Source organism: Saccopteryx leptura, chromosome 3, assembly GCF_036850995.1.
Source record: "Saccopteryx leptura isolate mSacLep1 chromosome 3, mSacLep1_pri_phased_curated, whole genome shotgun sequence".
In the NCBI taxonomy this organism is placed as follows: Eukaryota; Metazoa; Chordata; class Mammalia; order Chiroptera; family Emballonuridae; genus Saccopteryx; species Saccopteryx leptura.
In genome coordinates, this window is record NC_089505.1 from 342,560,006 (window position 1) to 342,585,796 (window position 25,791).

General features: G+C 37.7%; 1 protein-coding gene across 2 annotated transcripts in view; it reads left to right on the top strand.

The window, feature by feature from the left end:
- The window catches only part of ZFPM2 (zinc finger protein, FOG family member 2), a 496,687-nt gene that overhangs the window by 236,569 nt on the left and 234,327 nt on the right, over nt 1-25,791 (top strand). For both annotated transcript variants that reach the window (XM_066379346.1, XM_066379347.1), the window contains one exon: nt 19,507-19,625. In XM_066379346.1, the coding sequence (XP_066235443.1) occupies nt 19,507-19,625 (119 nt within the window). The remainder of the gene's footprint in view (nt 1-19,506; nt 19,626-25,791) is intronic.

Genomic DNA, 25,791 nt, shown 5'->3' on the forward strand with positions numbered 1-25,791 from the left:
AGTACCAAGCTATTTTGAGTACAATGGCCTTGTAGTATCACTTGATATCAGGAAGTGTGATATCACTTTATTCTTTTTTTTTTCATGATTGCTGAAGTCATTCGTGTTCTTTTTTGGTTATAATATAAATTTTTGGAGTATTTGTTCCATATCTTTGAAGTATGTCATTGGATTTTAATAGGAATTGCATTGAATTTATAAATAGCTTTGGGTAATATAGACATTTTAATGATGTTTATTCTTCCTATCCACTTATTTGTGGTTTTTTTTATTTCTTTTATCAATGTTTTATAGTTCTCCAAGGATAAGTCTTTAACCTCCTTGGTTAAATTTACTCCTAGATATTTTATTTTTTTGTTGCAATAGTGAAGAGGATTCTTTTCTTAATTTCTCTTTCAGAGAGTTAATTATTGGTGTATAAAAATGCCTCTGATTTCTGAATATTAATTTTATATCCTGCCACCTTTCTGAATTCATTTATCAGGTCGAGTAGTTTTTTGACTGAGACTTTAGGGTTCTCTATGTACAGTATCATATCATCAGCAAATAATGATAGTTTTACTTCTTCTTTTCCAATTTGGATGCCTTTTTTTTTTCTTGGCTGATTGCTATGGCTAAGTCTTCCGGAACTATGTTGAATAAGACTGGTGAAAGGGTCACCCCTGCCTTGTTCCTGATCTTAAGGGGATTGCTTTTAATGTTTGCCCATTGATTATGATGTTGGCTGTGGGTTTGTCATAGATGGCCTTTATCATGTTGAGGTATGTTCCCTGTATTCCCACTTTGCTGAGAGTTTTGATTATAAATGGGTGCTGGATTTTATCAAATGCTTTTTCTGCATCTATTGATATTATCATGTGATTTTGCTTCTTCCTTTTGTTTATATGATGAATCACATTAATTGATTTGCAAATATTGTACCAGCCTTGCCTACCCAGAATAAATCCCACTTGATCATGACGTATGATTTTTTTTCATGTATTGCTGGATCTGGTTTGCTAATATTTTGTTGAGAATTTTAGTATCTAAATTCATCAGGGATACTGGCCTATAATTTTCTTTCTTTGTATTGTCTTTGCCTGGTTTTGGAATGAGGATTATGCTCACCTCATAAAAGGACTTGGAAGTCTTCCCTCCTCTTGAATTTTTAAAAATAGCTTGAGAAAGATAAGAGTTAGTTCTTTGAATATTTGGTAGAATTTGCCTGTGAAGCTATCTGGTCCAGGGCTTTTGTTTGTTGGAAGTTTTTTGATAACTGTTTCCATCTCATTTGTTGTAATCGGTTTGTTTAGGTTTTCTGATTCTTCCAGATTCATTTTTGAAAGATTTTATGTTTCAAGGAATTTGTCCATTTCACCTAGGTTCTCTAATTTTTTGGCATACAGTTCTTCAAAGTATTTTCTTACAATCCTTTGTATTTCTGCTGTGTCAGTTGTTACTTTTCCACTCTCATTTCTAATTTTATTTATCTGAGTCCTCTCTCTGTTTTTCTTGGTAAGTCTGGTTAAAGGTTCATCAATCTTGTTTACCTTCTCAAAGAACCAGCTCTTGGTTTCACTGATCTTCTGTATTGTTTTTTAGCCTCTATGTCATTTGTTTCTGCTCTGATCTTTATTATTTCCTTCCTTCTACTACCTCTAGGCTTTACTTGCTGTTCTTTTTCTAGTTCTTTAGATGCAGGGTTAAGTGGTTTATTTGAGCTTTTTCTTGCTTGTGAAGGTATGCCTGTATTGCTATGAACTTCCCTCTCAGGACTGCTTTTGCTGTGTCCCATAAAATTTTAGTTGTTGTATGTTCATTTTCATTTGTTTCAAGGAAAATTTTGATGTCTTCCTTGATCTCATTGTTAACCCATTCGTTATTTAATAACATGCTATTTAGTTTCCAAGTGTTTGAATGTTTTTCAGTTTTTCTATTGTAGTTGAGTTTTAGTTTCATGCCATTGTGATCTGAGAAGATGCTTGATATGATTGCAATCTTCTTAAATTTATTGAGACTCATTTTGTGTCCTAACATGTGGTCTATCCTAGAGAATGTACCAAGAGCACTTGAAAAGAATGTATATTCTGCTGTTTTAAGGTGAAAGATTCTGAAGCTATCTATGAAATCCATTTGATCTAGTGTGTCCTTTAAGGCTGCTGTTTCTTTGCTAATATTTTTCTTGAGGAAATGTCCATTGATGTTAGTGGGGTATTGAAATCCCCTACTATTATAGTATTGCTATTGATCTTGCTCTTTATGTCAATTAACATCTTCTTTATATATTTAGGTGCACCTATATTAGGTGCATAGTAGATATTTATAATGGTTATATCTTCCTGTTGGAATGCTCCCTTTATCATTATGTAGTGACCTTCTTTATCCCTTACTATAGCCTTTGTTTTAAAGTCTATTTTTTCAGATATAAGTATTGCTACCCCAGCTTTTTTATTTTCATTTGCATGAAATATTTTTTTTTCCATCCCTTCACTTTCAGTCTATGGGTATCTTTTGTTTAGAGGTGTGTTTCTTGTAGACAGCATATGCATGGGTCTTGTTTTATTATCCATGCAGCTACCCTATTTCTTTTGATTGGAGCATTTAATCCATTTACATTTAAGGTTATTATTGGTATGTAGTTGTTTATTGCCATTTTATTCTTTAAATCTATGATACATTCTACTTTTACTAGGTTTTTTCCCCTTTGTTCTGTTTACAACAGGTCCCTTAACATTTCTTGCAGCATTGGTTTGGTTGTAATGAATTCCTTAAGTTTTTTTTTTTGTTTGTTTTTGTTTGTTTTGTTTTTGTCTGGGAAGATTTTTATTTCTCCTTCAATTTTAAACAATAGCCTTGATGGATAAAAATGTCTTTCATGTAGGCTCTTGTTTTGCTTTACTTTGAATATTTCTTTCCATTCCCTTCTGGCCTCAAGTGTTTCTGTTGAAAAGTTGGATATCATCCTTATGGGAGCTCCTTGGTAGGTAATTGACTGCTTTTCTCTTGCAGGGTTTAGTATTCTTTCTTTACCTCTTAGCTTGGTATTTTAATTATGATGCATCTTGGTGTAGGTCTCTTTAGGTTCCTCTTTAATGGGATTCTCTGTGCTTCTTGAACTTGTATGACTTTTTCCTGCATCAGTTATGGGAGGTTTTCAGCTATGCTTTCTTCAATCAGATTCACTATCCCTTGATCTTTCCCTTCTTCTTCAGGAACCCATATGATGCAGATGTTTTTCTTCATATTGTCACAGAGCTCTCGGAGTTTTCTCACACTTTTTATTAATAGATTTTAATTTATTGTGCTTACATAGATTCAAGTGTCCCACCGACTATATCTCCCCCCCCCCCATGTTCCTTTTGATATACCCTTTTTCCCCTCCCCCCAATGCCCTCCCCTTTCCCTTCAGGATTTGCTTTCCTGCTCTCTATAATGCTGTGTTATATATATATATATAATTGTACTAATATTTTTCCCTTCTCTGATCCCATCCTTTCCTCCCCTTTCCCTCTGATTGCTTTCCCTCTGGTCCCTTTGGTCCTGCCTTTATCTCTATTCCATTCCTCAGTTCACATTGTTCATAAAATTCCTCATATGAGTGAGGTCACATGATATTTTTCTTTCTCTGCCTGGCTTATTTCACTTAGCATAATAGTCTGCAGGTCCATCCATGTTGTCACAAAAGGTAAGATTTCCTTATTTTTTTACGGCTGCATAGTATTCCATTGTGCATATGTACCACAGCTTTTTAATCCATTCATCCACTGATGGACACTTGGGCTGTTTCCAGATCTTGGCTATTGTAAACCATGCTGCAATAAACATGGGAGTCCATTTGTTCTTTTGTATCAGTGATTTGGTATTCTTAGGATATATTCCTAAAAGTGGGATAGCTCTTCAGACTTTTTTAATTTTTTTCATTTTTCCGAAGCTGGAAATGGGGAGGCAGTCAGACAGACTCCTGCATGCACCCAACCAGGATCCACCTGGCATGCCCACCAGGGGGCGATGCTTTGCCCCTCTGGGGTGTCACTCTGTTGTGTTTAGAGCCACTCCAGCACCGAAGGCAGAGGCCACAGAGCCATCCCCAGCGCCTGGGCCATCTTTGCTCCAATGGAGCCTCGTTGCGGGAGGGGAAGAGAGAGACAGAGAGGAAGGAGAAGGGAAGGGGTGGAGAAGCAAATGGGTGCCTCTCCTGTGTGCCCTGGCTGGGAATCGAACCTGGGACTCCTGCACGCCAGGCCGACGCTCTACCACTGAGCCCACCGGCCAGGGCCGCTCCTCAGACTTTTTGATCCTCTCTTTTTTTTTTTTGCTGTTCTGCTTCCCTGCTTTCACTTATCTTGTCCTCTAAATTGCTGATTCGATCCTCTGCTTCATTCAGCCTGCTTTTAATTCCTTCTAGTGTAGTCTTCATTTCTGATATTGTGTTTATCATTTCTGTCTGATTCTTTTTTATGATTTCAATGTCCTTTTTGATGCTTGCCGTCTCTTTGTTGAGATTCTCATTATGTCCATCTGTTGTTGCTCTAAGATCCTTGAGCATCCTACCAATCATTATTCTAAACTCTGCATCTGGTATCTTGTTTATTTCTACCTCATTTAGTTCTTTTTCTTGGGATTTCTCTTGTTGATTCATTTGAATTGCATTTCTCTGTCTTCCCATTTTGTCTCTCTATAGACTGCTCCTTTGAATGTGGTGTTTGAATAGCTAGCTGCATATAGGGTTGGTGTTGTCTGCTTCCAGCTTTCAGTTGTGTTATTTCTAGACCTTCTTGGGTTGGCCTCAACTGTTGTTTATAATCCTCTGTGGGCTACTTGTCTGCTGCTGCTGCTCTTTTTGCTATTTATGTCAGTGTTTTCTATGCCTTAGCTGGGGTGGTATGAGGAGCCTTTCCTTAAAATGCCACTCTAACTAGGGTTGTTGGGTCCTGATTTGATTCTATCCATATCTGGCCACTGAATGTACCAGCCCTGGACCTCCCTGGCCAGAACCTGATGCTAAACAGTGAGGGTCACTGCTTATGACTGGCCCTTAGCAACCTTCTTGGAGCTATAGGCAATTGAGAATTTGTGGCTGCCTCTGCTGGGCCCTGATGCCATTGTAAATATCAGCTGCACTCCTAGACTGGCTTTTATCTACTCTTGGCCAGTGTGTGTAGCCTCTCTATTCCCAAGGTGTGGTCTTTTTGCTGGCCCCTGGTCACCACCACCTCCCCGGGCACTGACACTGCAGGACATGCGGGCTTTCAGGCCACAGCTCTGCCTACCTCATGGCCTTGGTGTGCAGGATGCCTTGCTGGGCTCCAACCCCCACAGGCGTGCAGGTGGCCTCTCCGGGCTCCGCCCCTCATCGCTACTGCATGGGCCACTGGCTCTGTCCTTTGCTGCTGCTGTGATGACTGCCTCACAGAGTTACACACACACACCCCTGCCACTGCACCAGCCAAGTGCTGTTGTAGCTGGGCCCTCCTGCCCTTCAGAGGGTACTCAGCAGTTTGAGGGGGCAGTGTAACCCAGACTTCAGCACTGAAAACCTGTGTCCCTGATGCGCCCCTGCTTCTAAGCATCTTTTTGCACTGATTGGAGCAGGAGAGACTCTTGTGGGCGGGGTAATTGCTTCCCTTTGCTGGCATTGGTTCTCCCAGGAAAAATGACCACTTCAGATTTGGGGAGTGACCCAGTATAGGGATCAGAATGTCTGTCCCCCACAGTCTCTCCCTGTGCCCTCGAGACTATACTCTCCTCTTGCAACTCCAGTCCTCTCGGTGTTCCCCGCACCTGGAGCCCCAGGTAAGTGGCTGTGAACAAGGTTTTCTGCATGGTCCCTTTAAGACAGAACCTGGGTCTGAGAGTTCTGTCTCTCTTTCGCAAACAGTAACCTGGCTCTTTTTTCAGCTAAGTACTAGCCATATGCCTCCTCTAGTCTCTGGAGTTCCAGGCTGAGGTTCTGGTCCAGGGGCTGAGGACTCACAACTCTCCAGGCAACCTACCCTACTGTGAGATACCCTCCAGGCTGCCTCTCACTGCTGGGAGTGGGGCAGCCCTTTCTGCATCTCCACCCTTCCTACCAGTCTCAGTGTGGTTTCTTTGGTGATGCTTGGTTATAGATTCCTCTTAGTTTAGTCCAAAGTTGGTTTTTCAAGATGATTGTTCCTAAGTTAAGTTGTAATCCACTTTGGTTCTGGGAGGTGAGAGTTGTAATGTCCACCTACTCTGTCACCATTTTCTCTTCTCTCCTGATAACCAATACATATATTTAGGATGAACAATATTTTTTTAATGAATCTACATAATGCTATTTATTCTCTATGATTTTAGTTAAGTTAGTGAAAATACAGAAAAATTATACCTAATTTAGTTATTTGGTAGCTTAGTGCAAATTGCCTTTACATTTATATTTTTCTCTCATTTAAAAACTAACAGAAAAGCCTTTTCAAAGGATATCACCAGTGGACATATTTGTACATATTTGAAAGATACACAGTGTTCCAAACCTACTTTCTAGCTTCTAATATTTATTTATAAGAGTAATTGGTATTTGTAGGCAATCCTTCCTTATCAGTCTCTCATCTTGATGTTAATTAACAAATAATATTTGAAGAATATATTGATGATGCCAATAAGTGTTTATTTACTAGCCTTCTCTATTAAAAATATCCTTTAAATTTAGTATGTTTTTGGCTATGTGAATATTTAGATATATAGTCATTAAATAATGATGATATTAAAAATCTAAATTTTTTAAAAAAAGGAGAGTAGTGTACACCTTGTGTCAAATACACAATTTAAATAATTGTGGTCAATTCTGGATTCCTCATTCTAGTCTAAGATTACACCATCAGGTCTGAATGTACTCATCTGATAGAGAATAAATCACTTCACCCACTCTGTCATAGAAACAAGTGATGAAAAGGGTCCCTTCTATCTGTAGGCACTGTCAACTGAGAGGACATGACAGATGCACTTATAGATGAGCTCACCTCTCTGATCTTTAGTGTTTGAGGAGATAGCTCTAGTATTGTTATCTCATTTTCAGGAGTTAATATGCAATTATAAAAAAAGTGTAAATTTTTGTAATATTGAAAATATTTTTATAAGAAAAGGCTAGTAGTATTTAAAACAAAGGCAGCTAACAAAATCTTTTCCAACAATTTTTAGAAAAATCATTTTGGCCAAAATTAGCATCTTTACAATATTGTACAACAGAAACCCTTACTAGTTACAGTTTCTGTGTTATTTAACTGTTTTGTTTTGTTTTATTTGGTTTTGTTTTACAACAAATTCCATTTCTTTGTTTCTTTTCACTTGTCTCTAATTATACCTAGAATCTTTACTTTTTAGTTCATTAAACCTCTACCTTACAAACAATTTTCTTTGTAACATAACAAATCTATTTAAATGCCTATGTTCACATTGCATTGTGTTCATATTTGAAAGAGTATTTCTGATCAGTTAAAGGAAAGAGATGGCTTACAATGTCCTTTGTCAGTTTTCCCTCCTCTGAGACCCCATTTCTGCTTTTTGAGTTGCCCTAGGAGTCTTTTTCTTTGCTGGTCAAATTTTATCTTCTACCTTTACCAGAAACTTCCTGTGTTAAATTGTTTGAAGTAATAATGAAGTAATTACGATCACTTCACCAGCATTAGTTTAAGTGTCACATAAGGAAAAGCTCCAAATTAGGTCCCTGTGTGTGTCTCCAGTAGCCAGCATTGTTCCTGGCCGTATGTATTCAACAAATAATTTTGAATTCGTAAATACTTCTTTAAATAAAGTTTAGTTAGTGTGGCTTTGTGAGTTAAATAGTCCTGGAAATAACTGTACCTGCAGAAGTTTAATAGCAGGTGAGCTACAGTGGCTGTACTGGACCAAGCCCCCAGTGAGTGGATTAGGGGTCATGCCAAGAAATGGTGTTGTCAGAGACAGTTCCCTCTGTATGGGGGACAGGCTCAGACCGTAGGCCCATGCACAAGCTCTGAGTGCATGCAGATCACACTCCTGAGTACTATAATGACGTTAGCCTGCCTGCCCCTCTTCTTCCCTTCCTCCCTCCTTCCCTCTCTTTCCTTTTCTTCCTTCTTCACAATCTGGCATTTTATATCCCGTGTTCGTGTTGGAAAGGGAAAGAGCCAAGCGAGGTTAGAGAAGAGGAGAGAGGAACTGAAGGGAAGAGGAGTAACGTGTATATATGTATTAAACTTACACCTCCTTACCCAGGGAATGTGTTAAATGTGTGATAGGGAAAGACATGACAAGTTGGAGACTGTGAGGGCACCAGATTTCCTGGTTTGCAATCACTTTGAACAATTTCACATCGGAAAGTTTTCTTCAGAGAAAGTGCGATCAACCAAATGAGAAGTTGAGGAGTTGTTTTGGAATGTTAAACTGCGTGTTCTTAAGAAGAAAAGCTTATGTCATTTCTTAGGCTAGTAATAGCCTGTGATATTTCATCGAATTTTCAATTTTTTATTTTAGTTGATTTAATAACTAAATATTTCCCTTGAAGAATGATGATCAAAGGTAGAGAGGAAACTGAACTGTTTTAGAACAGAGTATCTTAGATTTTTCTCTCTCTGGAATTCTTGGGACAGAAATGTAAATGTTTATTGTGAGCTCTCAGAAGCAAACAATAGTTTCACCACTCTTCCTCCCATAAAGCTTTCCAGTGTTTTGTTTGTTTAATCTTTTCTACCACCTTGCCACCTTCAAAACTCACCCTGCGGTCTGTCCTTCAGGCACTCACACTCTGTTTCCAAATTGACTGGCACCTAATCTTATAAATGAATCCACTCTAATGGCTGCTGATATGATACTGGGGCTGGAGGTCAATCTTCCCACCTAGTTAAGTTGGTAAAAAAAAAAATTTAAAGAGGCAGTTTGATAAAGTAAAGTAAAGTGAGAACAAGAAGGTCAGAAAACCAGGGTTGTAGTCCTAGTTTCACCACTAATTTTGTAACTTAAGTAAGTTACCTTAGCTTTCAGTCCAGCCCAATAAGTATGATAGTAAAATAGTAAAAATTACCTCTACTCTCTCTGCTTACTTCTCAGGGAAGTAACTATGGAAGTATGTGTTGTAAAGTGGAAAGGTATGCATGTACAAATTGATTGATTTAAATACCTTCTTTAACCCAGCCAGAGTGATGAAAACACACACACATTTTCTACAACTGTGCCAGGTGCAAGGCAGTGTAGAGTATCTGGAAAGTTCCATGAAGAGAGCTAATGAATACCTACAAATCGCTATTATGAGGAAGAAAATAATAAAAAAAATATATTAGAATTAAAACAAACATGGTGGGAGTTCAAAAGGGGAGACCACCTCTGAACTTCTGGCAAGGAAAGGCTGTAAGAATCAGGGAAGCATTCAACAGGGGGTGACAGACTTCAAAGGATGGTAAGGTTTAAACATAATATTAATGATGAGCATTTTGAGTAGTATATTACACAGCTAAAGTCTTTAAAACACAGAAAGATAAACTATGTACTACACCCAAGAAACTATCTTAAGAAGACTGCTTTTGGCAAAATTATTCTTGTTATTTTTGTGTAAGTTAAGAATATTTGCAACTGTGCGGGTATATATAAGCATTAATAAAAGACTAGAATTATAAGCAAATGACTGTAGGTTGTTTGATCTTTAGGAATTATATTTTTGAAAGTATTTTTTAAAACTGACAGCTTTTTTGGCAATACAAGGTCAAACTTTAGAAATAAAAAAAATCTTTGTGCCAGTGATCTAGCCTACATATTAAATCTTTCTATAGATTAAAACATTTTCAAACTAAATAATAATATACATGCATTGTATTTATTGAAGATGTCATACAATAAGAAAATTCAGCAAATGATTAATTAAGTTAATGCTTTAATATCTAGTACTGCACATTGTTTATTCCCCCCACTTCTGGGACACATATCAGTGAGGTTTCATAAAGCAGTTCAATATTATATGTGCTGCACCGGCAATAGTGTTGTAAAGACGAACTCAAGTACACAATGATCTATAGTCATTTGTGATATGTTCAATTTTTAGTCCCTTTTATGGTTCTGTTTCCCACTCTGTATTTTTTAACACTTAAGAGTAATACATACTCATTTTATTCTCTGGATAAAAATTTTAAAATCTATAATGGAATACCACTTTCAGATCAGTCTTCTGCACATTTCTGTTACTGTCTGAGGGTACTTTATAGCGCACTGTACTTCTTTGGTTTAGATTAAAAGCTTTCAAAAAACTGCTGTAGTTTTTCTCTTGATATTTGTTCATCTGTCAAATCATTTTGGCATCCTTTGGTTTTTATATATTGTGACCCAAAAGTCCCCTTCCCACTCCCAAATGGACCTTTCCTTCCAGACAAAACTCATTCTAATCATAGTTGTTGTTTAGTACTGTTTATTGGTTAAAACTTGTCATTGTATTTTCTCTCATCTCCATCTATATTATTTTACAATATAGAGTTGACTATATTTGGGTTTCTTACAGACACTGTACTAACGAAACGCCTCTTAAGTCAGTAAACAAGTATACGTTGTCTTTAAGTATCAGCTATGACCTGTGAAAAGTTTCATTGTGCATTCACTGTCTTCTTCTAAATTAATAAATAGAACTTATGAGAAAGCATGCAATTTTAACAGACAAAAGTAAATGTCGTCTAAAATTTAGAACCATAAATATCAGTGAGGTCCGTTGATGTTCTTTATTAAACACCCTTTAAAAGCTGTTGCCTGCTTCTTTCTTGCTGAACAGAATCTATGGTTGATTTTTGCCCATTGTAGCTCCTTTGAAGTGTCTCCTTCTGGAGAAAACGAGCCTTCCCTGACCAGTACTGTGTCGACGGTGACCCTTCTGTGGCCCTCCTGCCAGTAGACTCACTTCTGGCTGTTGCTCCCCCACGGCTGCTTCCTGTGTCTGCTTGCCCAGACCTCTCGGGTCCATGACGATTCCTCCCTAGCCAGAGCCTCCCTCTGTGTCTCCAGATTTGAATCAGGAAGTGGTACTGGGTCAGCCCGTGACAAAGAGTGTTGTCTGGAAGGTCAGAGAGGGTTTCTGGCAGCTAAGAAGCACGCTGTGCCAGGTTTCTTGAGCAAAAGCCTGGTGACTCCCCCTCCTCCTTCCAGCAGTTGAAATGTATCCAGAAAATCCAGCCCCTCCTTCCAGTGACTTTTCCAAACATTTGCAAAAGCTTGCCATGCTCCGGGTGAATATTTTCAGATACCTGTGATGTGCTGGGTTTTTTGTTGCTGTTTTTTTTTTTCTTTTTACTCATATAAATAGACCATATAGCGAATGGCAGAATATGGCTATTTATTTCTCCCAATCCTGAACATGGCATCTGGATATAAAACTTATTTTCTATATGAATGTGCAGGTTTTACCTTTCTGGTTACTTCAGATCATGGTGTTGTTTAAAGAAAAAATCTTGAATTTTCTACTTTATTCCCAGTTATATTAATACCTAGAACCATATTTTATCACTTCTACTTTTTTATCTTGAAAATGATCATTTGTAGATTTTCATGGGCCTTAAATAAAAAGAATACCCAGACACCCTAGGGCTAGCCAGAATAATAAAGTAAACGGTCCCTGAGTTTGTAATACATGCCATTATTTGATAGCACATGCATGTTAATTTGCTTCTCAAACAATGCTGTACCCATGGATTTCTGTGACTTTTATGAACAATAGCCAATGGGTGCATTTTGCATTCTGAACAAATGCAGTGATTTAACTTGCTCTAGGTTTCAGACAATTTCAGGATCTTGTTTTAGAGATTTTAGGCACTGAATGCCTCCCATGAAAAGGGACTGTTTCTATTTGCCACCACCATTATGTTATCTTTTCCAGTGCAATTACAAGCTAATTCTGGGCTCTTTGTGCTAGACTAATAGCTTCTGATTCGCTGCTGTCAGCCGGTACCTCTTCATGCACTTTTAACACCATCTGCAGTGTGCCCAGCACTTACTTACCTAGGCTGAGCATTTTTCTCTAAGTGAGACTCATCTTGGGCAAATCATTAATGGAACATCAAAAAGATCCCATCTGTTAGAGTTACATATGGCTAAGATCAGAATTATCAAATATCTCATTTTTTTCTTTATTATTTTTTCTTTTTTTTCCCCCCTCTCTTATCCACACAATAAATGTAGTTGTCAGCAGGATAAGTTCATGTGCAGGATAAGGTCACAATTTCATTTAGTGACAACTTACAACAGTATGAACTTACAAGGTTCGATTTATTAAAGAGTCAAAAGGGATAAGATCACTGTGTGGCCAGCCTGATTTATCAGGGTTTGACTAGAGTACTTGAATAGGGAATGTCGTATTTCAAGTTTATGTTCAAAACTGTAGTTTAGTGTGTGTTATGACTGTATGACTCAAAAATTGAGAAGGAAAATTAGAAAAGTTATCCCTATAGGGCGATTTGTAGCTACTAATCAAGAACTGTCATTTCCTTGCCCACACTATGCTTAGAGATGGATCAACATCACATCATATAAATGGCTTGCTTGTCTTAAAATGCAGATGCAACATGCTGTTATTAATGCCTGAGGAAACACACACAGTGGCAAGACTGCAATTTGGCTGTGAAGATAATCAGCAGTGAAATGATCATCTAACCGTCTTATGCATCTGGAAGGCAGCTGTCAAATGGTTAAACCATAAAGCTGCAAGAGCTCTGCCATACTCCAGCCATCCTGACTGACTTTGAATATGTTTGAGATTTTTAGAATCTTTGAGCGCTTTTTGAACTCAGCATGACTTCAGGGCTGTCCATGTTTGATACCATGATGTATAATGTTTTCCATCCATGAAGAAAATATAAATATGGGTTCTGATGCTATAACCTTCTGCTATAGGAATGCCTGATAAACATTGTGAACTAATTTATGTGGTCTGCTTTAAAATTTGGTTATATACATACATACATATACTCACATATGTGTGTGTGTGTATATGATTGAAACCAAGTTCAAACCAATCCAAAGTTTATTTTCAGCAAATGAAATAAGATCTTCTGTCATCTCATTTACTTCCTGTGCCCTGTGAAATCTGAGCCTGATGTTAAGGGATGTTCTGTAAATACCATATACATTTATGTCATCAACTTCATGCTAAACTCAGTTGAAACATGATTGCTGATAACTATGCTAAAAAGCCCACTTCTTGTCTGTTCCCCTTTGGTGTGTAGCATTTTTCATAGACTTTGCGTTCTAAAGAGGCATTAAAAGAACTTTATTGAAAAGAAAAAAAATGACCTGATAGCACCTGCAATGAAGAAAGATTTGAGTATCTCTCTGGTGATTTTAAGTATTTCTTTTCACTAGTAAATTTCTTTAATTTGGATAAAAAAAGTGGGTGATATCTTAAAAGCTGCAGTATGTTTGGTAATAATTTCTGACTTAGGTTTTTTTGTTTTATTTTAAGCAAAGCTATCATAAGTCTTTGAGTAATCACAGACTTTTAAAAGTATGCATTATCAAGAAGATAAAGGAAACAGCCCTCACACTAACAATATTATCTTTTACCAAAATTGATTAGTCCATCCTATGTGTCTCAAATGTTTTGTGCACATTTATTCAGCATGTTAAAAAAAATAAGGCTTCTTTTTGAAAAAATGTTAACTAGGCACTGGAGAAAAATCTTTATTTCTCATCCATATTTCACAAATGAGGTCATGTGTGTGAATGTAATAAAATATTAACATATGAAACATAATTGTAATTTAAAAAGATATGCATATTAAGACAGTTTTTTGTCTTTAAAATCAACTTTGTACTCAAATTGAGTTTATCATCTTATGAAAATTTTATCCAGTCAACTCTGTTTAATTTGTATTTTGCAATTACTGCATGTCACAACCCATATTAATTACCAGAGAAAAAACAAATAAAAAATGGACCTGTAGTTCAAAACATTTTTACTTCTGTTGAGGTGAAATAAGTTATCAAAGGAACACAACTAGAAAATAATTAATGTACAACTGTGTGGTATTGGACTGTGAAATCTCAGGAGTATTAGGGAAAGAGAACTGTTTGTTCTAGAGTTCAGAAAAGTTTCACTGAATAGATTAGCTTTGGGATTGATCTTGCAGCATTTACAGGGTTTATCAAGACACCAGGAGGACAGTGTGTTGGCCAGGTAGCAGGAACTATTCTCAGAAAGGTGTGGCAATGAAACTGGAGACGATGGGGAAGGTACAGTGCAGACGTTTGGTGCAGATGTTCCTAACTAGAGGAAAGCAGGACAGATGCTGGAGAGTAGAACAGAAAGCCAGGAAGACACTGTGAAGCAATGTAGTGACAGTATTAAGATTCAGACATAGAAATTAAAGTTGGAATGGTCCAAAGGGAGCTAGTAAAGAAACTTGCATAAATGACTGATGTGATGAAAGTATAGTTGTTTTTTTGTTTTTTGTTTTCAGTGAAAGGAGGGGAGATAGACAGACTCCCACATGTACCCCAACTGGCATCCACCCAGTAACCCCCATCTGGGGCCAATGCTCAAATCAACCAAGCTATCCTCAGCACCTGGGACCTACGCTAAATTGAGCCACTGGTTGTGAGAGGTGAAGAGAGAAGGGGAAGAGGGAGGGAAAGAGAAGCAGATGGCTGCTTCTCATGTGTGCCCTGACTGGGAGTCAAGCCTGGGACATCCGCACGCTGTGCCAATGCTCTATCCACTGAGCCAAGTGATCGGGACGAAAGTATAGTTTTTATAAGTTTATCCTGATAGGGATATGGAGCCTGCATTGGACCTGGTTGTTCTTCTAAATACCTGGGAAATGCTGATAAGAAAGATGAATCCAGAAGATATTTGAAAGGAACATAATCAAGGGATGGGAAATATTTCACATAGAGATATTAAAGAGAGAATGTGTCCACAGAACATGATGAATGCTTAGATGTGAAGACAGAAATATGTGAGCATGCTTTTAGAATGCTTTGATTTCTTTTAGGTGGAGCAGTAATATTTATTAAGTACTTTGCATATGCTATCTGGCTAAATTCTCATAGCAACCATATATTATATTTTCTATTTTGTATGCGGAAGTGAAGTACAAAGGGTTAAGGAACTTGCTCAGGATCACTTGACTTGTACCATTTACTCTTCTCTAATTCATTTTTTTAACCTATTCCAATCTCTGTCCTGGACTCCTATTCTACGAAAATCCTTTTACTGCACATACTCATACTATTCATTTCATCAAAAGGCATCTTTCCAGTCCCTTTCTTTCATAAATTTTAAGATCACTTGATTGATCCCTTCTCCTTAAAATCTCAGTGAATCCATTGCCTGTTATGGTACCATGTTCAGTTTCTTGTCTATTTTTTTGCACATCTGAATTTTCTGTGCCTGCCCTTCCATCACTCTGCCTTTAGAAGATCCTTGGGACTCTGTCCTAGGTCTTCTTATTTTATCATTATACTGTCTGGGTCTACAGTTTTAAGGCTTTTATTACCATATACTCACTTTAGTTAATGAATAAATGGCAATATTTATCACTCTTGCCATGACCTTGATTCCGAGTCCCAGGCTTGTACCTGCCCATCTAGAAATCACTTCATGTTTCCTTACAGCCACAACTACTTCAGTATTTTCAAATTATAACTCTTCACCCTACTCCTAAATCTTTTTTTTTTCCTGTGTTCCATATCTCAATAGGTACATGACCATTGGCCCACTTGCCCAAGCCAGATACTTGAACATCATCGTTCACTAAGTCTGAGTAATTACTAAGTTCTGTAGCTTCTACTTCCCAAGCCTTATGGGTTATAATTTCTGAAATTTATCCAGGGACTCTATTTGTTTCATTTTCTACTTTATGCCTTTGTGTAACCCACTATCTGGTATTTAGTAGATACCCAATAATATCAGTAGGATAAAGGAATGAATAAATTACTGAATGGAGGCGAAAAGCATGAACAAACACATAAGAACTAAAGCTTTGCTTTCTGATTGCAAACTCTGACCTTTTCAGTCAAACATCCCACTTGATGTAAGGTAGTTCTCGGACCTGGGTCTTCCCTATCAGCCCAGTACTCTTTCTGTCTCTCATAACATGTTATATCTGGGAACAAAAATCATGGTGCCTTGGGAATCTTACCAAATGGCAAGTGAGTAATAAAACCCTCTTTCACAGTGAAGAACCAAAGACTCAGAAAAGATTCCATGTATTTAAGGACATACAGCTGTTTATTGGAGAGAGTTGAGCCTAAAAAATAGTCACCTAACTTTTAATGCAGTAATGTTACCTCTCTTTCATGATACTTGTTAATCTTTGTAAAAATTAAAAACACTGTACTCTTAAGCAACATGAAAGTTAAATTAAATATAACTTTCATTTGTATAATGTCTTATTTCTCTTTCTACCATTAACCTGTATAGCCTTGGTGTAGTATCTAAATGCTAATTATTTTCTATTTGTTTGCAGTTATGTAATGCTATTGTGAATAAATCAATATTTTTAACTATTTCAGCAACAGCAAGGATCTCCGCCAAACCTTGAAATAACTTCTTAATAAGCACGAAAGGAGACTGGGATTTGCCTACTTGTCTAATAAAGTTGAAAAAGATAGATTTGATAGCTTGAATAGTTACTGGACTTTCTGTTACTGCCATCTCTAAGAGCTCATAAAAGTACTTGTAGTCTGCTTAAAATTTTAATGCATAGTAGAAGACACCTCAGAAACTTTAGAGATATTGGGTATTGCTTTATGATCTGCACTAAGTTTGTAATTCTTAATCCATTAAAAGACAGGCCTGCTTGTAAATCCATTGGTATAGATAAGAAGTCACTGTTTGACTGAGTCTGAAACCTATTCAAATGAAAAATGTCAGTGGCAGAAAGAGAGAATGAATTACTTTTTTAAAGGGTTTACAAAGATTCTCATGGTTTCTCTGGTATCACTTATATGTGACATGATTTTTTTAGTGTGCAAAAACAAGCATATTATTTGGGCGTCACCTTTATGTAGAAAAGAAAATTCTTAACTAGTGTTTACCTAAAGTATTGAAGTATATTTTACTTTTAAATGGTAATTTGTACAAAATTGTTTAAATTTAAGTTGAAAATACTAATAACTTTTTTCACATAGAAATAGAAATTTCTTTTTTTTTAATTTTTTTTATTTGTTCATTTTAGAGAGGAGAGGGAGAGACATAGAGAGAGAGAGAGAGAGAGGAAAGACAGAGAGAGAGAAGGGGGGAGGAGCTGGAAGCATCAACTCCCATATGTGCCTTGACCAGGCAAGCCCAGGGTTTTGAACCGGCAACCTCAGCATTTCCAGGTCGACGCTTTATCCACTGCGCCACCACAGGTCAGGCAGAAATTTCTTTTTTAATAGACAAAGTAGTCTAAAGATTTAACTAACTGCATTATCACATGACTGTGTACACTAGGGACATTATTTATTAATTTCTTTTTGATGTCATAATAGACTGTTATCTGTGCTCTGTCTTTGAGGATGTTTCTGTACAAGGCCTCTGAATTCTATGTATTAATAAAAAATGTTTGTATAGGAATGAAAAACAATTTCAGGGGCAAATCTCAGAAATGGGTTTGTTATTTCACATATAAAACCAGATTTTTATTGTACCATATTCCCTTGATTTTGAATAAGCATCATAGTTTCATAGTTTTTTTTTAATTACTATGAATATGAAAATATTTTCATTACATGTTTATTCAGCTACAGTTGTATTTATATTTAATAATGGGCAGAATTTAACTCTCGCACAATATTTTAGTTGATTATGATTTATATACTTTGATTTTGGCTTTTGGGAAAGCCAATTATAAAAACATTAAATGTAATGACTAGAATTTTAACTGTTAAAAGGAAGAGACACAAACATCGAGATATAAAGAAGAGACATAATTGAACTCAGGTTGATGGTATTGCTTTTATTAGATGTTCATATTTAAAGATAGTTGTTAATTTGACTTGAAAAGAAATTGAGGCCAGGTTAAGGCAAAATTTTCATAGTATGTTACCTACCGTGACTTACACATCATTTAGAAAATTTAATTGTTGAATCCATATTATTGTATTTAGAATCTTCTTCAACTTTCTATTCTACATGGATTTTTCTACTTGAACATCTTCCTATTTTATTTTCCACTTTTAAATCTGCTATTGAGCAGGTTGAGAAGAAATACTATTTTAAAAAACTAGTAAATTATTTTACAATTAATATTTTAAAAGATAAAATTTTGGTTCTGCCTGACCAGGCAGTGTGGTGCAGTGGTTGAAGCTTCGGACTGGAACACAGAGGACCCAGGTTCAAAGCCCCAAGGTCACCAGCTTGAGTGTGGGCTCATCTGGTTTGAGCAAAGCTCACCAGTTTGAGCCCAGGATCACTGGCTTAAGCAAGGGGTAACTCGGTCTGCTGTAGCCCCCGGTCAGGGCACATATGGGAGAGCAGTCAATGAACTAAGGTGCTGCAGCAAAGAATTGATGCTTCTCATCTCTCTCCCACCTTGTCTATCTGTCCCTGTCTCTGTCACAAAAAAAATAATAAATAAATAAATAAATAAATAAATAAATAAATAAATAAAAATTTTGGTTCTGATAATATATGAAAATGTTGTCATAGCATAAATATCATATAGGTTTAATTATTTACAGAGAAAGGTTTCGGTTCTTTGTTGAGATTTTACTTTCTGTTTATTCCAAATAATGTTTAGGCTGATGACCATTTTTTGAAGTCCTCCTGTACTTTTTTATAAATTAATTTATTTCTTAAGTGAGCATTTGAGAAATTGTAATTCCTACTTTACGTCAGTGTGTTGTCCTCACTTCCTGTTTTCCCAAAGTATTTATTTGGAGGAAATGAAAGGAAGACCATCCTAAACAGGTTGTTTCGTGAGTGTATTTGTCCACACTCTTTTGCTAATGTAGAATCTTACCTAAAGTACCAAACATAAAAATGACTTCGATGAAACATCTTCTTTTTACTTGGGAAAATATGCATCTCTACTTTTGTACATTTAGATGTTTTATTCACTAGAAACTAGTAAAATTTTAGAAACTTTTTAAGTACTTTATAAGACTCCTGATATTGTTCACCAAGTCTTAAAAATAACTGTAATCAAGTTACTATCTAAGACATATATCTTCAGTTGTAATTTTTTACATTCGTGATCACGTGTAAGAATTTTAAGTCTAAGTCATTGTTCTAATGTTTCTTGTCTATCTGTTTTGGCATTGGATCAATGCTTTTTGAGGAAGTGTTATTATTTCTGATTCCTAAGGACTTACCAAATAGAATTGACCTCAGTAGATGATGTGTGTGAAAAGGTGCAAGAGAGAAATGGGACTAAATTTGAATACATTTATTAGGCCAAGTTTTACTTTCCTCTTGGAATAATAAGATCAGTTGTTTTTCAGACAAGCATAATTAATTCTCTTTTTGAGAGTCCTGAAAATATTGTGCATGTAAAGCAAATCCACACACAAAAAAGCAGCTGTTGTTAAAGCACAAGTGAAAATACTCTAAATACCTCTTGTTTTTATCCACTGCAGGAGAGCTGGAGGTGTTTCAGAAAGACGGGGAACGAAAAATTCAGAGTCGACAGCAGCTTCCTGTGGGAACAACCTGGGGGCCATTCGCTGGGAAGATGGACCTGAATAATAACTCCCTGGTACGTGGCTGTTCTAACACAGTTCTAACACGGTATTTTGTCATCACTCAGATATTACCTCTGTTTGCTTCCCAGTGAAATCACTAAAAATAACGGGTTTTTTTTCTTTTGCATGGACACAAAACTTGGATATTCTCCAAGCGGTTTGTCTCTGACAGTAATATACACAGAATTCAGAAGGAAACAGTTTAATCATACTAAATGGTTGTTGAGTAAGGTAATTTATAAGGTTGTTGCTTTATCAGCTTAGCCAGACTAATACTATTCACATTTAATAATATATACAAATGCTTTTATTTTTGAGATGACACAAATTAATTGTCATATATTACAGGTTTACATGAAGAGCAAGAAATAAACAACCTTGTTATTCCTTGGTAATACTATTTGTGCCTATGAGAGCAAGGATGAATGATTAGCATTATTATTTGTTAACATTTTTACAAAAGTTCTTAGATCGGAAAGTCTACCTCTTGGTAAGATTATGTAGAAAATTGATTAATTAGATGTTTTTAAAAGTAATAGAAAGATGTGATGTTTGGTTACATTTAAACTTCACTTCTTAATTGCATATATTAGTTTCTTATTGCTGCTACTGAAAATTGCCACAAACTTTGTGGATTAAAACGATTCAAATTTATCATCTTGCAGTTCTGAAAATTTGCAGTCTGGAATGACTAACTGGGCTAAAAGTCAAGGTGTCTATAGGATTGAATTCCTTTTGGGAGTCTATAGAGGAAAATCTGTTTTCTTAGCTTTCCCAGATTTTCAAGGCTGCCCACAGTTCTTGGTTTATGGTCCCCTTGCATCTTCAAAGCCAGCAGTGGCTGATAGAGTCTTTATCATGTCCATGTTGTGACTGATTCTTCCGTCATCCTCTTCCACATTTTTTTTGAGTGAGAGGAGGGGGGTAGTGAGACAGACCCCTGCATGCACCCTGACTTGGATCCACCTGGCAACCCCTGTCTGGGGCTGATGCTGCAATCAACTGAGCTATTTTGAGCACCTGAGGCTGATAAGCTCAAACCAACAGAGCTATCCTTAGCACCCAGGGCCAACACTGCAACCAATCAAAGGGGAGAGAAACAGATGGTTGCTTCTCTTGTGTGCCCTGCCTGGGAATTGAACCTAAGACATCCATATACTGGGCCCACATTCTGTCCACTTACCCAACCAGCCATATACTGGGCCCACATTCTGTCCGCTTACCCAACCAGCCAGGGTCCCTCTTTCACATTTATGAACAGACAGCTTCCAGAGGGAAGGGACCGGGAAGTTTGGCTAAAAAAGGCAAAGGAATTAAGCAAAAACACACACACACAGATACATAGACACAGACAACAACAGTGTGGTGATAGCCAGAGGAAAGTGGGGTGGGGGAGATGGAAGTGGGCAGAGAGGGGATATATAGGGATGGAAAGAGACTTGCCTTTGGGTGGTGAGCACATGATACAATATGCAGATGATGTTTTACTGAGTTGTACATTTGAAATCTGTATGGCTTTATTAATCAATGCTATTCCAGTAAATTCAATAGAAAAAAGAACCTTTGTGATTCCATTGGGCCCACCTGAGTAATCAAAGATAAACTATTTTAAGGTCAGCTAATTAGCAACTAGAATTCCATCTACTTCTTTTATTCTTTGCCATGTTATGTAGCAGTCACATGTTGAAGTGATTAGGACATTAGGTCCTCTGCTATTATGTGATAATACAAATGATAAAACTTAGGAAGCAAAATTTTTTATATTCTTTAACAGGGGTCCCCAAACTTTTTACACAGGGGACCAGTTCACTGTCTCTCAGACCGTTGGAGAGCCACCACATACAGTACTGAATGAAAGAGGTCACATACACACTGATCACCAATGAAAGAGGTGCCCTTTCAGGAAGTGCAGTGGGGGCCGGATAAATGGCCTCAGGGGGCCGCATGCTCTAGAAGATCCAGAGATTATACTCTCTCTAAATTTCGTTTTTGTAGGAAGAGTGTCATCACTACTAAATGACTATCTACACGATGGGGACATAAAAATTCCCAGAGGGGTTTTGACAGATGTACTGAACTCATCAACATTGCATTTCTTCTTCAATTTATTACATGAAAGAAGTTTCTCATTAAAGTTATCACATGAAAGAAAACGAATATGTGTGAATCTCGCTTATTCCATGTCATGCAGATGAGACAGAGGTGATTGATTCAGCTAAAAGTAATGATTGGAGTAATTGTAATATGTAGGAAATATTTGTGTCACCAAACTTTTAATTAACATGTAAGATTCTAGGGCTGTGATTTTTACTCCTAAATTTATGTATTATTCATAAAAGGATGAAGTAGGAGATTTTACATTTATTTAAGAAACAAATAAGTGAATAAGCCAGGCTAAATATTTAATAATCTGGGCAGTTTAATTCTTGGTGCACCAGTGCGCCTACTTCAAAAAGGTTTTGAGAATGGCTCTCACACACTTCAGGCCTTGGTTGGTTGAGATGTATTCATAGAGTGTCCTATTGATTCCTTTGAGAGAGCAATATTAACTTACTGATTTCTCAAGCAAAGTCAAGAAGAATGAGTTGTCTCAACATCGAAGATTAAGTTCAATGTTATTCTAAGCCCATTTATCTGGGGGTTACTGTTGGTTCTCTAACATTGCTTAAAAATGTTTTAGGAAAGAAGATATTGATCTTATTTATCACTACATACCAGATGCCAACCCAACCCTTAGTCATTTCTCTGATATGTCTCCAAAAGTGTACTGCTGTGAAGTGACACCTGTTGCTGGTGTAAGAGGTGAACGTTTTCCCTTTTACTATTTCAAAAGAGTATATACAGGAGAATGCAATTTTTGATTAGTCTTTATGTAGATACATAGAGTGATACTTATATACAATTTTAGCCTATGCTAAGTTGGGCTGTGTGGAAAAATTAATCGTGGAAGTTTAATTTGTCAGTGAAATAATTTGCTATTTTTCTGACAGATGATATCATTTTGGGGTTTGTTTCATACTCCTGTACCACTCTAAACCTATTTTACGCCAACCTATTTTATGCCATGTTTTATATTTCTCAGAGGATTTTATTTTTAGATATAAGGTTTTTAGAAATTTTGATACCCTAAAGACTACTTAGGGTAGTGGGTAAAACCAGTAGTGGGTAATAGTTCTTTATAGAAAACAATCATTTATATATATATATATATATATATATATATATATATATATATATATATATATATATATGAGGGGAAGGGAGATAATGGGGCAGACTTCTGCATGCACCCTGACTGGGATCCACCCAGCAATCCCTGTCTGGGGCCAATACTTCAATCAACTGAGCTTTTTAGTGCCTGAGGTTGACACGCTTGGACCAACAGAGTTACCCTCAGTGCCCAGGACCCATGTTCGAACCAGCTGATCCACTGGCTGCCAGAGAAGAGGAAGAAAAGGAGTAAAAGGAGAGGAAGAGAAGCAGAAGGTTGTTTCTCTTGTGTGCCCTGACCAGGAATCAAACCTGGGATGTCTATATGCTGGGCCAATGCTCTGTCCATGGAGCCAACTGTCCAGGGTCAGAAAACAATCTTAATACCCTAGTTTTCTTTTGTTTTAGGGTTTAAAAATCTAATTTGTTATTTTTTAAATCTACAACATTTTTCTCTATGAAAAACTTAGTTCCTTTACTAAATTATGCTTTAAAACTATTTTTTCTTTTGCAATTAGATTTCTTTCCAGAATGCACTTAACATCTTATGTCATGAAATACTACCAGTACTGCTATTGGTACTGCTGTTACTACTGCAGAACAATTAGTTCTACATATGTATTCTTCTCTAGACACTATAGAGAATTGGAAATGGACTAGTTCATGTAATCTTCAAAACCTATGACTTTTTCAACCATATTTTAAAGATATAAAAATAAACACTGAGGCCTTTGGATTCCAGAATCTACTGTTTTAAAGACCTGCCACACTGCTTCCTCAGTAGCACCTGTAATGTGATTTGAGCATGATAAAATAGTTCTAGAGTTTTTTACAGACATTCTCAATTTATAAAAATCTCTGTGAGGAAAAATCACTGATTCGAACTATACTTTTTTTTTTACTTTGGACAAAATATTTGTTTTGATACTTCATAGTCTGTTTGAACTGTTACAAGTTAGCTCAAAGACTCCTGTAATTTTATTACTCTTTATAACATGGACAGTACTTTAATGTGCATAATATATCAAGAAGATAAAGTTTCCTTATTATGGAACATCTAGCCTGCACTTCCTCGCCCAATCTTGCATCAATTTCGATTTAGCACACTCTTTTAATTTGTTTATTGTGGACAAGTCCTGCCAGGGGGGTGAGGACAACGGAGACGTAGAGACCCGACTCTGGGGACCAGGTTCAGTGATGCAGATCCACTTTATTCAGGAAGTAAGCTAGCTTATATACATGGATTCAGCCAATAGGGTGTTACAGCATGTCCTTCATAGCCAATGGCTGAAAAGATCGGGGAGCTACGTGGTTGGTGCTAAGTCACTTCCTTATAGCGGGCGAGTTTCCTTCCTGGGTATGCCCAGGAGGCTTCTGGGAGCTGGAGTATTCTCACAGCATTGCATCAGCTGCAGCTGCTTGGAATGTGCTCTGTGCTCCACCCACATCTCCTCCTTCTCTTTTAATTAAGGCCAATTGGACTTGATAATTGACAGCTTGCTGTTATTGTAGCTTCTGAATGCTATGCATTATGCAACAGAACCCTAGTAGAACTAAAACAACTATAATACCTATTATACTATATGCTAATAGATTAGCTGGATTAAACAATGAGGCAAGCTTCTGTAATGTTTGACTAGTTAGGACATAGAAGGGGAGTCTTAAACAGGGGATTCATTCTCCTAGGGGTCAGGATGTCATTTCCCTCCCATTGTGTTACAGAGACCTTCTAGGTGCCGTTAAACACAGTTCCATTGTGATTGTAAAAAATGGACATAGGTTCATGCACACCCCCTTCCCACAAAGGTCCCAGTGTCCAAACACAGAATGGATGGCTTGCTGTGGGCTGTGTACTGCATATGGTTGCAAGGCACATTACACAAATTACAACATGACAAATCATACAATTTCAACAATTACAAAGGTACATTTCACCAGTCTCTGAGTACTTTGCCAAAAGCACAAATGTCCTCGGCCTTCTTTCTAGCCATAGGAAAAGCTTCCCGGGGCAGGGGAAGGGCGTCCAGCAAAGCCATCCCCCACCCCCATCAGGGTATTTCACATTGTCCAAAATCTGTAAGTCCATCCAACAAAGGAGCCGGTGTTCCTTCGGTCATAGTCCAGGAAATCAGTCCATGCACATGAGGCTTCAGCCTCCTCCCTCATCCCTGCGGTCCTGGCAGGTCTTACAATGTACCAAAGAGGAGCACGTGGCAATGGCAGTCAGCATTTCCATCTCTGCTCTGGAGAGCATGATGGCATCCACCCCTATGTCCCAAAATGTCAGCAAACCCACCAGCTGCATAGCAGGCACTCCCTGCCGTTCCAGCGGCCACTCAGCAATGCAAGCCTGGCTTCGGGGGGGGGGGGGACGTCCATTCATCCTCCCACCACAGCTGCTTCCATTTACCTTCTTGAGTCTGTGAATCGCAACTCTGGGCCAATTCTCCTCATCCTCCAAAGATGAACTGAAAACACAGCTCGCACTACTGGGCTCGAGCCTTGGGCTACTGCTGCCTGCGTCTGGGAGTCAGCGGTTACTATAGCACACATAAGCAAGAACAGAGCACCAGGACCTGGGAACCCATCAGGGGAAATTCTCTGGTCCCGCCCTGCCAAAGCCTCCACATCCCCCCAGGTGATGGGGCGCACATGCCAGCCACAAGGTCGTCTTCTGGAGCGCTGAGGACCTCCTCCCCTCAGGCATAGTCAGTGTGGAGAAGGCCAGGGTTGTGGCTTTAAATGGGTGAAGACTGAACCATTCATTGGGTGCCCAAGGAACCCTGTCAAGCAGGTTGAGGGGTTCCTGGGATCCAAATTGACTGAAAAACACAAGCATAGCCTCTCTCTTGCGTTAGAAGAGGTGTGATCCCCGCCACTGTGCCGTGGCTGGGTCCTTCCAGTGTCATTTCAGAGAGAGGGGCGGGGGAGAGAGAGAGCGAGAGATACAGAAAAATAGACAAGACAGAC